The sequence below is a fragment of the Manis pentadactyla genome, chromosome X (genome assembly GCF_030020395.1).
Source record: "Manis pentadactyla isolate mManPen7 chromosome X, mManPen7.hap1, whole genome shotgun sequence".
Taxonomy (NCBI): Eukaryota; Metazoa; Chordata; class Mammalia; order Pholidota; family Manidae; genus Manis; species Manis pentadactyla.
This window is the reverse complement of record NC_080038.1, coordinates 56,341,469-56,354,684: the sequence shown is the minus strand read 5'-3', so window position 1 is coordinate 56,354,684 and position 13,216 is coordinate 56,341,469. Positions and strand designations below refer to the sequence as shown.

The window sequence follows — 13,216 nt, the reverse complement described above, 5'->3', positions numbered from 1 at the left end:
ACTTTTTGTAGATGTAGACAAGATTATCCTAAAATGTATATAAAATGCATAGGCTGTAGTATAACTAAAACAATCTTGACATGAAAGAATAAAGTGGGAGTAATTGCTCTACCCAATAATAAGGTCTAACTATAGTGCAAAAGACCTGTACACAGATGTTCATAGAAGCTTAATTCCTAATAGCTAAATATTACATACAATACCAATGTCCTTCACTGGGTCAATGGTTAAAAAAATTATGGTACACATATATCACAAAATCCCATTCAGTAACAAAAACAAACTTGACACATGCAACAATTTGTATGAATCTCAAGGGCATGCTGGATGAAAACTAATTCCAAAAGGTATGGTTTATTTATATAATTTTGAAATGACAAAATTATAGAAATAGAACAGATTAGAGGTTGCCAGGTGTTTGGGACCAAGGTGGGAGAAATGGGAAGGAAGTTGATATGATTATAAAAGGGCAACATGAAGTAATGAGTTGTGATAGAACTATTTTGTATATTGTCTATAGTGGTATACACAAGAACCTCCATATGTGATAAAATTGTACAGAATACACAGATACATACATATACACAAATGACTACAAGTAAACTTTGGGAAATCTGAATAAGGTAGATGGATTATGTCAATGTTAATATCCTACTTACAATATTGTACTACGGTTTTGTAAAATGTTTCCATTGGGGGAAACAGTAAAGTGTACAGGGGATCTCTGTATTATTTTTATATGTGAATATACAATTATCTCAATAAAAATTATATTAAAAATCCTACTAATCTTTTTTTCAAGAATAATACACTACTGTCATCTTTAGCATCATAACAGCTTATTTATTGGCTGCTAATCAGGTTTGCATGAGGCCTCAGATAAAGAGCAGCTACAGGCTACTGGCTCAAACTAAGCTGAAGCACATAGGTTTTTTGATGTTTCTGATCTTCAGAGTCGTTGATCACACTGGTACACTCTGACACTTTTGTAAGGAATCATCTGACCTCCTAGGAAATCCCTGGCACTATCAGTGTGTAAGCAGACTGTATAGCCACTTCATGATATGGTAGACAAGACTGGGAAAGGGACTGAACAGATACCAGCTTGAAAGAAATAGTTGAAGAAACTGGGCTATTTTCCCTGAGATAAAATAGCATGAACAATGGCACACTGGTTTCAAACTGTTTTAGGGCAAAGAAAGTGACCATTTTCTTTCAGGTCCCAAGGGTGAGTGAAGATAAGATCATCAATTAACCTCAGGGGTACTTTATAGAAGCAGGCAGAGGCTTAGCAGAAACAAGGACTAATTGGGCTTCCCAATAATGAGATGTGCTGTTTCTGGAAGTAAAGAGTGCCCTATTATGGGAAGCATTTAAGTGGAAGTCATTGACCATCTCTAGTGTGGAGATTCTCTTTTAATGTGCAGATTCTAACACCAAAGTAATCACATGAAACCAGTCTGCTAGTGCATTATCCCAACACATACCTGGTCTCCTCAATGGCTTTTTGTTTTTCCTGATTGGAACCTTCTCTTCTTTGGTGATTAGAAGGGAAAGAGAAGGACTGTGAGGTATTGGGATCAGTGTTCTGTATAGACTGGAATCTTTTTGCAGAAAAATTCAAATTATCGTTGTCTTTGGTGGCATGTAAGGACACTGAACCCTGCAGTAATCCCCTGGACTAATTTGGGAGATTGACATGGACACAGGATAACTATGGGCAGCTTTTAGTTCTGGCATTTTACTATGTGAAATACAATTGTTGCAATGTTTGTTTTTCCTAATAAACTATGAGCTCTCCCAGGAATGCCATGTCTTATTTCTCTTTGTGTTATTCCTTCATCTAGAGCCTTGCACATAGTGGCTGCTTGATAATTTCTCCATAAAGAGGTTCTCAGACATGATCATACTGTTTGTGGTGTAGTTCGTATACCAAACACTGGCAAGCATTTCCTCACAGAAAGAAGGGGGAGCAAGCTTCCAGTTTGTTTTCAGGTGACATCTAAAATAGACCATGTGACTGTTTCTAAAGTTATCTTCCTACCACTGCCTTCATATAAAGTCAAACAGGGAGATAAAATGATACTCTTAAGAGTTTAGCTTTTGACAAAGTTCCTGTGCTGGACACTTCAATCTTGTTTGGTGTCTTAGGTGTAAGAAGAATGGGGAGGCTGTGGGCATTTTCTTGAGGCTGAGCCTGGTGGGTTAGTGGACTGGGGAGCCTTTATTAATGAGCAGGGCCTTCTTAAACTTTAGAAAACCTTACTGATACACATAGAAGTGTGGAGATCTCCTCTTCCCACCATTTCCTTACTCTTGGGGGGCAAGGAAGGAAGAGTAGGGTGATGTGTTGCTGGACCTTCAAGAAAGGAAAAAGGAAATACAGAGAGGCTAAGATGAGGAGAGAAAAAAATCAGGCCCAAGCTCAGAGGAAGGTATGCTAGGAACAACTAGGCCTTCTTGGGCCCTTTGGTGGGAAAGTGGGAACACTCACAGTGCAGGGGCCTGGTCATGTAGTTCATTTGAATGGTGGGGAGAGGTACTTAGAAACACACCAAGAGAATGAACCCTGGCCTTGCCAGGCAGCTGTTTGTCAGTCAGTCCTTCCAGGACTTTCCCATGCACAGCCCTCCTCCTCTTGCTGGGATCGCTCCCAGAATGTCACTAGTAAGATAACACGGACCTGGGAGGGGGGTGGAGGGGGGCCTAAAATTAAACCCCTGAATCTACTCAGCCCAGGGACCAATGCCTAGTCTTTAGGAGGTGTTGACTCAGTTAGGGAACTGAGAGCTTTGCCCGCTCCGGCCCAGGGGCTGTTGGGTTTCCGTGCTGGGCCATCAGGACACAGTACTTCACAGAGGAGTGAGGCAGTGACCTTGGGCAGCTTGGCCTCAAGCAGAAGCCTGGTGAGTACCTGGAATCTAGGTCCCCACAACACTGCCAGAGAGGAGTGAATCATTAGGGCTGCGGGCCAATGGACCTGTGACCACCACCTTCCTAGGTTTTTCTCACTAGGTCTGGTATCTGGGGGCACTTAGAAGGTCAGCAGGGAAACCTGCACTCAGAGGGAAGGAGGGACACAATGATAGCTTCCTGCTGTGCCTGTCCCAGAAGGAAGTGTTTGCATAAGCTTGTAGGGGTACAAATAGACCTACTTTTTGAGGAAAGTTGCTGTTAAAACAATACATGGATGGGGGGGCGGTGAAGGTTTTCTTTCTGTCCCTCTGTGGTATTTGTGAGTCTGTTTTTGGTTGAGGGGAGGGGGATGCAGTGGGGTGGGCTCAAGGGCAGAAGGGCAGAGCTTCTGAGGGTTAGGAAGGGTAGGTGAAGCTTAAAAATAGTCTACTAATGCCTGGAGAACTGTTCTAGGGCACACAGAAACCAGCCACTGTCCTGTAGGGGTATATAAACTGCATTTACAGACTCCCCAAGAGGATCTTAGAATTCAAAGGGTCCAAAAACAGATGGGACAAACAATTACCCTTTCCCCCCTAATCACTAACTGAAATTTACCATTTTCTTCAAGAATGAATGCAGGCAGCAAATGGCAGTCCTATTACCAGTTTTATAACTTGGTCACCAGAAGAAATCACAGACATGTCATATCATATTACAGTTATGACATTTGGAAATGACATTTATGCTTAAATGACAGCAAGGTGAGGTTAAACAACAGATTAGTTAGATTTTCTTATCCTATCTAATAAGGCACAATTTACTCAAGTGCCAAAGTCAGCTGGGGGCCATGGCTGGATCTCCCTCTGGAAGCTTATTAGATGGACCCTGTTTTGGGTTCATGGTATGACCTTGGTGAGAACTTTAGCATTTCCCTCCACACTCCCTGCCCTCTTCATCTCCCTGGGCACCACTCCCACAGAAAAAAATAGTAAGAAGGGAATCCCTACTGGCTGTCAGAAGAAATGGTTTGTAAAGAAACCTCCCATGACCAAAGTCCTTGAATTCAGCATGACCCTCAAAGCTGAGGATTTGGGGAGCGATATGAGTCTGTTTGAGGCAAGGGGCAGGGGCATATGTTTGTTTTTTCAGGTTGCAATATAAACAACAGGATGGGCAGTAGGGAAACCTGGATTCTATTTCTGACTCCGCATTTGCGTTGATGTAAGGTACCTGGAAAATCTCTTACACTTTCAGACCTCAGTTTCCTCCATCAACAAATTGGGGATAATATTACCTATTCCACTATATGAGATAGCTTTGTAAAGCACAGATTAAAAGTGTGTTTTGGGTTCTTGCTAATGAGACAACTGACAATAACAGTAATGTGATCTTAGGAAAAATCTCTGCTCTCCTCTGAGCCTTGGTTTTCCCTTCTCTAAATTGAGGAAATTCAATGAATTGCTCAGTACATTCCAGCTCTGAGGTAATAGGATTTTAAGTAGGGAGCAGTTGTCATAGAAATTGGAGAACTAAGTAATAATAATCATCATAGTAAAAGCAGTTACTGAGTGCTACATTCAGGTGCTCTTCTAAATATTTAATATGTATTAACTCATTTAATCCTAACTCATTTAACCTTCTGAGGCAGGTACTACTATCATCCTCTCTTTACAGATGAAAAAATGGGCACAGAGGGTTTTAAGTAATTTGCTCTAGGTCACACAGCTACTAAGTAGTGGAGCTGCAATAGAAACAGAATTCCAGATCATGTTTAGCCATTACCCTATATGGCCTTTCAATCTGCAGTAGAAGCTAAAGACTCCATATAGAATGAGTTACAATACAGTGTGATGACTGCTATGTTGCTATAAGAGCACAGCCTCTGGAGGAACTAACCGATCAGAAGGAACTGCATGTGACAGAAAGAAGCATGATATATATGGAGAGTCATCATTCTCTTCCCTTATTGCTGGATCATGGGGTATACGAAGAGGAATAGTAAGAAGTTAGGCTGGAAATGTTGGCCAAGATTTGCTCATGATTGACCTGCGAGCCAGCCTAAGGCATCTGGGCTGTATTCTGAAAGAAAGAGGGCCCATTAAGGGTTTTAAAACAGGGGATTGGCACAGGCCAGATTTGTATTTTTAAATGATCATTTTGGCCACAATGTGGAGAAAATATTGAAAAGAGAAACTAGGACGTTACTACAATAGTTGAGGCAAAGATGATGGAGGCCTAGATAAAACTCTGATAATGGGGATGGTCTTGAGGGGAGGGGCCTATAAAGGTCTCTAGGAAGCAAAATTCACAGGATTTGATGACTACTTAGACAGGAATGGGACAAAGAGATAAGAGGCCTAAGATGAGTCTTGGGTTTTTGGTTTGGTTGACCAGGTGGATGCTGAGATATTGAGATATAGATCAAGTTTGGTGATGATGGTAGTGGTAGTGTGATACTGTTAACTTTGAAGTACCTAAAGAAACTCAGTGAATACATACCTTTTGCTGAGGAGAGAACTGGAGGACTTGGAGTGATAGGCTTGAAATCATCAGAATAATGAGAGCTAAAGCTCTGGGACTAGAGAGAAGAGAATCAAGGAAAGAACAAGGGGACCATAACTATTTCAGGGGAAAACAAAGGAGAGAAAAAGCAGAAGAGTCTGCTGGTTAGAAAGCCAGGAAAAGTATGTAGGAGGAAGTGGACAGTGGGGACAGATACCCCAGAAATCTCAAAGAAGGAAAGATCTGAGAAGCAGCCAGTAGATTTAACTGCAAGGAATCATTTTTCAGATAACTATTTCAGTGTGTGATTGAGAGTAGGTGAAGCCAGAATGCAGTGGGTATAGAAGTGAATGGGAAGTGGTAAAGTAGATGGAAGACAACTCTTTGTATATGTTTGGTGAAAAAGAGAGATATGAAGAGAAAGGTAGCTAGAGTGGGACAAAGGACCATAAAGTGTTTGTTTTGTTGCCTCAGATGGTTAAGGGGCAGAAGCCAGTGAGGAGGCTGAAGACTCAGAGAGAGGAGGAAGCTCATTTTTGAATATCTAATATATGGTAGCTCTCTCCCTTTTAACTATCATTTCTCTCTTATAGATGAGGAACCTGAATCCCAAAGAGGGGAAGAGACTTGCCCAAGGTTAGTCAGCTGGGAACTGGGGATGCTGAGTTGCAAACTCAGGTCTGCCTAATTTCTAAAATCCTCTTCTTATAATTGTACCTCTAAAATAAATAAATAATAAAACCATACATGGAGTTAATGATGGCAGGTAGGGAGGGGCCTAAAATTGAGAAAAACCCACCCTCCCACCTCACAATTTTTTCTATGAGGTGTATACCTGAGGTCTCAGGCTAACAAAGAGATGTGGACATGGACAGTGAATATAAGGAGGTATATGGCCCTGAGACCATGGCTGCAGAGTATGGGAGAGTAGGGAGACTTGAGCTCTGATTAACCTACCAACTTATCCTGATGATATTACAAACTGAGGTGGGTGACTTTGACTTTAAAGCACTAGAAACAGGACAGGTAAGGGTTAGATTGAGTCAGTCATTGGGCCATGGGTGATATATAGGACTTAGGGATAATGGAGAGGGAAGAGTTGAGAGTTGAGGCTAGGCTCCAAGCTGGGTGAGGCAGAGATAACGGGAAAAGGTTTGACCCAGAAATATGGGTGAGTCATGGGTTCCAAGAAGGTTCTGGGAATCAAAGGGACTCTTGGATTGAAATAGTCCTGGGGGAGAAACTAGTTTTCCATCAGAGAGAAGGACTTTCCCTGGAAACCTCAACTATATCCTTCCATCTTTGTCTTCGTTTTACTTAAAGCATGTTCTTTGTAATGCTACTTTATTTAATCAGTAAATATCATTCAACATCCTTTTCCTGTGCAACTCTGTTGCCTGAAGCACGGGGCCTGAGTCTGAGTGGGGGTCATATATGAGGGGCTGTGAAGAGGTTTAACTTCATGGAAAAGGCTGAGAGGTGTAATTGAAGGCCTGCCCTGTGAGACTGATGTCAGAATGCTCAGGAATTGCAGCTTAATACCACAAAGCCCTATTCTGTTGGCCTAGCAACTGTCAGACCAGAACCACTTCATTACTCCACACATTCTAAACTAAGAAAGATGCATCTACTAAATTCCCAGCCATGAAATAGGCCCTACTGGTAGTAGAGGAATACAAGCTAGATGTAAACTCACCCTGCAGTTTACACACTAATGAAGCACAGAGAAGTGGAAATGTGTGAAAGTTCATAGCTAAAATCTAGCTGTGATCCTTTGGAATCTCAGAGTGGGGGACAAAATTAAGGAATGATTCTCAGAAGTAGGAGTTTGAAGGACAGGCAGAACAGCATATGCAACAGCACTAAACTGCAAAATGGCCTGATCTGTTTTGGCAGCCATCTCGGGGGCCTGAAATAAGATGAAGAAGGAGTTAGAAGCAGGAAACCCATGAGTGAGGAGCCTAATGTTGAAGGATTGGAGGCAAGGGTTGGCATCCAGCCTTTTGAGGGGGGCCCTCAGTTTTGCTCCCATTTTTGTCATCCACAGATCTGACATGTCCTGCTCATAATGAGAATATTTCTGCTCCAATCAGCCAAGATGAACCTCATGGACATCACCAAGATATTTTCCCTCCTGCAGCCTGACAAGGAGGAGGAGGACACCGACATGGGGGAGAAGCAGGCTCTCAATCAAGCAGTATACAATAACGACTCCTATACTTTGGATCAGCTTTTGCACCAGGAGCGTTACAAATGTTTCATCAACAGTAGGAGTGGCTGGGGCATTCCTGGGACACCATTGCGCTTGGCTGCTTCTTGTGGCCACCTTAGCTGTTTGCAGGTCCTCCTGGCACATGGTGCTGATGTTGACAGCTTGGATGTCAAAGCACAGACACCACTTTTTACCGCTGTCAGTCACGGCCATCTGGACTGCGTGCGTGTGCTTTTGGAAGCTGGAGCCAGTCCTGGGGGTAGTATCTACAACAACTGCTCTCCTGTGCTTACAGCTGCCCGTGATGGTGCTGTTCCCATTCTGCAGGAGCTCCTGGGCCATGGTGCAGAGGTCAATGTCAAAGCTAAACTACCAGTCTGGGCATCAAACATAGCTTCATGTTCTGGCCCCCTCTATTTGGCTGCAGTCTATGGACACCTTGACTGTTTCCGCCTGCTTTTGCTCCATGGGGCAGACCCTGACTACAACTGCACTGACCAGTGCCTACTGGCTCGAGTCCCACAGCCCCGCACCCTCCTTGAAATATGCCTTCACCATAATTGTGAGCCAGAGTATATCCAGCTGTTAATTGATTTTGGTGCTGACATCTACCTTCCATCTCTCTGCCTGAACCTGAACTCAAAAGATGACAGAGGCACTGAATTGCTGCTACAAGCCCGAGGTGAGTGTCAAGCAGGCCAACCCTACAGAACTCCTGGCTTGGAAATCTCAGGGCCCCAAATCAACCCCCTGCCCCAAACCATTCCTTCTGGGATGTACTGGAGAAAACACCATCTTCCTGCATCTCCTGAGACCCCAGTGAAAAAGAGGTTGCAAATTCCTTATTAGGGAAGGGATCACTAAGATAAGGTGGGGGATAGCACTGTCCCAATTTCTGGTTCTGGCTCTGCCAATGACTATTTTGTGGCCTTGAGCCTGCCCTATCTAGGCCTCAGTTTGTCACTATTGAGGTTAGGGTGGAGGATATATCTTAGAAGGGAGAGAACAAGAGCCATGGCAGGGTGGATGTAAGCCTGGGTGGGAGGATTACACTGAGAAGCCTCTCATGACTGATTTTTCCTTGCTGTAGCCACTCCACGTTCACTACTATCACAGGCCCGTTTAGTTATACGCAGAGCCCTGCATCAGGCCAGTCAACCACAAGCCATTGACCAGCTGGATATTCCTCCTGTGTTGATTAGCTACCTAAAACACCAACTGTAATCTCGCAGCCTCCCCAGAAAACCCATGATGCCTCCAAACACCACCTGGGGACCCAGGTAGGTGGAGGGCACTAGCTCCACTCAGTCACCTGGAGCTGTATTATCCTCCATAATAAAATATTGAACAAAATAAATCCTGGTGGCCACTGTGTCTAGTGTGTGTGTGGCAGTGGGGGCAGTATTCAGTGAATGAGAGCCTGGTTGACCATGAGGAAAGATGGTAATGGTCTGGCATTTGACGTGCATATGAGTCCTGACAATGGAAAGAAAAAAAGAAAACCAACCTACTGGCCTACACCTCCTCACCAAGATCCTTGAGAAAATTTGGAGCTGTGTTGTCCTGGAAGCAAAGTCCTGAAGAATTCAAGTGGGTGGAAGGGTAGCATCAGCTCTGCACCTCCCTTCACTTCTCTGGCTGCTACCTTTTCAGGGGCTGTCACCCAACCCCTTATTACTTTGAGTCAAGTGACCAAGGAACCTACCATTCACTCACCTTGAATCATTGGCTGCATTCCCACTAGCCTAGTTTATAGTCAAGATCTAACTAGGAAAACAACAACCAAATATTTATGACAGAGAATTTAATGCAGGAAAATAAAAGGTTACATAGGTGATAGGCTGAGAATCCAAGCAGGACAGAAAGACAACCCAGAGATTAGTGACAGCAGAAGGCTAACACCACCCCTATGCTGGAGGGGTGAGGGAAGAGTATGTCCAGAGTCCAGGGACATGGGGTCACCTGATGGAAAGTGGAATCACAGGCCTGTCCATTAGGCACTAGAATCATAGAAGAGAGACTCTGCCCAAACCAAATGAAATGAAGAAATACCCTCTCCTTTTCCTCATTATTGCCCTCCAATCTGCCTCCAATATCTCACTGGGGGAAATGAAGTCAACTAATAGTCAGCCTGGGAAACACAGCCTACAGAGGTCAGCCCCCTTGAAGTATAAGACAGAGCAGGGGAAGATGAAAAATGGAGGCACAGTGGGAGGAGGTGACATGACCTGGGCCAGGAGCTGGGATACCACAGAAGAGTTGGGAGTATACTGACTGACAGTGGAAGCCATAGAAGAGACACCACCAGAAGCACAAAAGGCAGAAGCTTCTCCATTTTTCCTACCCTCCCACCAGTGGCTCTCACTGGTTGAACACACCAGAAGATGATTGATGAGGGAGGCTGGGAAACATCCTGCAGTTGTCAGTCCTATGATGTGGAGAAGAGCAGGGGAAAGAGTCAAACAGGCCCTGGACCAGCACAGGTAACAACCCAAATCCAGATCCAGACACCTTCATTTTGCCAAATCTTTATCCTTCCACAATACCTTCTTGTATTTCTTCTGTACAACTGTAGGTGGGAATGTGGATGAACAGTGAAAGGAACATAAGATAAAGGGGGGGAGGAGTAGAACCCAGATAATCTGTATCAAGGAGCACTTTAGATGTTTAGAACTCTTCTTGGGAGCTGCTTTGACAGCTCCCCCTACATCATGATCGCTTATCATGGAGAAAAAGAGGACGAAAATGGGGTCTTGAACTGACTTGTCTCTCCTCACTCTTACCTCCCCCACTATCCCTAGCTTCCAGTGCCGGAGAGATTTTAGGAAGGAAGGCAAGAGATCTGGACATCTGTCTCCATAGTCTTGTCCCACTTAGTTTCCAGACTTTCATTCTTATGCATTTTGGAGAGCAGTTCAACTGTTTATATCCAAGGAGCAGGAAAACTGAAGAATTGAACTGTGAATACAGACAGAGGGCTCCAGGGCAGTCAGCTTCAGCTCTCTTCTACCTTTCTTTCAATCTAGATTCCTGAGGGATGAGTTGCCCAGGACCCCATTCATGACTCTGCCTCCCATCCCCTTAGTCAGGGGCCTTGTCGATTAGGAATTGACCTCAGCTCTCCCATCTGCTAATTCATTTTGAGTAAATTTTTGTATTTGGTGTAAAATAGTGGTTCATTCTTTTGCATGTATGTGTCTGTCCAGTATTCCCACCACCATTTATTGAAGAGACTTTCCTTTCCCCATTGTGTATCTTGACTCTACTGTCATAAAGCAATTGACTGTATATGTTTGGGTTTTTCCAGCAGCATTAATAACTACCCTCTTGGAGGCACAGAACATTTAACTGCTTACAAATTATTTCTGCACCATGATTTCATTTACTTCTAGAACAACTTAGTGCGGTAGGCAGAATAGTTTTTGTACAGATGTGAAAACTAAGACCTAGAGAAGGGAAGGAGTGGGCCCAAGATCACACAGTGAGGCACTGGTAGTGTTAGGACTAGAATCCACAGGGCTCATTATTGTCCAGGCCGAGGCTCTTCCCAGGATGCCATGTTCTGCCTCATGTGTGAGTGGGAGCACTGGAGAAGAGGGGAGGGGGTCACAGGCCTTGGATGTGCGTGAGTGAGGCATCCTCTCACCCAGAGGTGTGGCAGCCCATTAGCTGTCAGGCCCCAGCCCTGACTCCATGATAGAGCTGGCATTAAGGAGTGATGTGGAAAGGCAGGGAAAGGTGGCAGCCCCAGGTACTGGGGATACGCTAAAGGGGCTGGGATAAGTCTAGAATGAAGGGCTTGGCATATGGGAGGAGCAGAGCTCTCCCTCTCCCTGCTGTACTTTTGCTGGTTATTTCTGAACTTTAAAGGAGCCACAGGGGAACCCTGCTCTTCCACAGTCAAGTGATCTGCTTGACCAACATGAAAGATGAATGACCACCTACTTCCTCCTGTTACCTTCTAAGCTCTGTTCACCTATAGTCACAGAAGACATTAGCTTTCAGACACCAGTTTCCTTGCTAGCTCCCTACTATACCAGTGTCCTCCCCCAACAGGCTACCACCTCTCAGTAGAAAAGCAGAAACTGGGCTGATGGAAGGGTCCAGTCCAGTGACCCCTTCAGTGCCCTCACTTGTAGTTCTTTCACCTCCTTGACTCTCACAACACCATCTACCCTCCATTTTACCATCTATTCATTTGGCCTCTCCTGGAAATGCAGATCCCCCTTTCACCAGAATTGCCTGCTTTACCGGAAGTGCCATTCCTGGAACCCAAAGGTTTGACATCTCAGAATCTCCCATTCTGTCACTCAATAAATATTTACTGAGACCTACTCTGTGCCAGGCTCTGCATTTTAGGTACCATGTGATCCCCTACTTTCTCTCCATTTGCCCCCCTGCCCTGTCTTTACTTCCTTTTCTGTCCATCTTTGACCCTGAGTTCATTCAACCACTTCAGTCTCTCACCTGGTAACATGCTAACTTTGGATCAAGCCATCATCCTCTCCTAAGCCTGGGCTGATAAACACCATAGTATAAATCAAAGTAACGAATCATCATAAGAATCTGAAGAGTTACTATGTATTGAACACTTAGTATGTGCCATGCAATGTGTTCAGTAATTGCTGAGCATGGATTAACTCATTTAATTCAATGGCCTTGTTTTACTCATGTCCACTTTATAGATGAGGAAACTGAGGTACAGAAGTTAACTGAGTTGTTCAAGGTCAGATAGAAAGGCAGAATATCATGAAATTTAATAAGACAGCTGAACATTCGTGGGTGACAGCCCAGCTAAGCCTTTAACAACTTGCCCATTATTTGCAATAACTATTTCAAACCTTGTCCAATATTAGCAAGCTTCTTTGAACCTCCTGTACTATTGCTTCTCCTCTCACTTTGGGGACTTTGTCTCCCACTTCCCAGAGTAGGTTGAAGTCATTAGGCTTAACATGTTCAATGTTCCATAACAACAAACTCTACTGCATTCACATACCTTTCCCTCTTGTTTAGGTTCCTCCTCCCAGCCAAGGCCAACTCATCTTTAGGGGCTCTGGGTCCCATCCCCCAGCCCCATCCAGGACCTCCCACCCATCAATTATCCTGTCTGTTATAACTTTGACTTGACTGATTTTTCCCCTCAGCATACAAGCAAACTCACATCCTTCATTATAGTAAAAACAAACTCAAGCCCCAGGGCTCCCTTAGCCACTCTCTTTGCAATCAAACTTCTGGGACAAGTAGGATGCATACATTTCCCTTTCCTCACTGACCATTGTCTCAACACCCCACTGCAGTCTGATATACACCTTCACTCTTGCTCTAAACTGGCCTTGCTCACATCACCAGTGACTTTCCATATCCATATCAAATGGCATCTTTTTCTACCTTTATCTTGGTGGACCTCTGGGCAGCATCTGACACGTAAATTCTTGGTAATACTGTCTTTCATGAAGTCCCATGTCTTCCTTGACTTCTGGGAGAGCCAGCTCCCCTTGCTCTAGTCTGTCTCACCTTGCCAATCTCTCCCTCTCAGGGATTTGTGGGCTCCTTTTCCTTATTCCTCCCTTTCTCTCACACCCAAGTGCCATCACCAAGTCTGCC

The 13,216-nt window shown here is 44.2% G+C and overlaps 1 protein-coding gene across 8 annotated transcripts in view; it reads left to right on the top strand.

The window, feature by feature from the left end:
* ASB12 (ankyrin repeat and SOCS box containing 12) overlaps positions 1–8,986 on the top strand; it is a 174,973-nt gene extending 165,987 nt beyond the window's left edge. For 4 of the 8 annotated variants that reach the window (XM_057495618.1, XM_057495617.1, XM_057495619.1 and 1 more), the window contains 3 exons: positions 5,994–6,036; positions 7,448–8,294; positions 8,703–8,986. In XM_057495618.1, coding sequence (XP_057351601.1) covers positions 7,469–8,294; positions 8,703–8,836 — 960 coding nt within the window. In that variant the 5' untranslated portion in view covers positions 5,994–6,036; positions 7,448–7,468 and the 3' untranslated portion in view covers positions 8,837–8,986. Of the gene's footprint in view, positions 1–2,744; positions 2,907–5,993; positions 6,037–7,447; positions 8,295–8,702 lie in introns of those variants that run through there. The other 4 variants (XM_057495621.1, XM_057495622.1, XM_036892757.2 and 1 more) reach the window with 3 other exon arrangements.
* Positions 8,987–13,216: the final 4,230 nt, after the last annotated feature.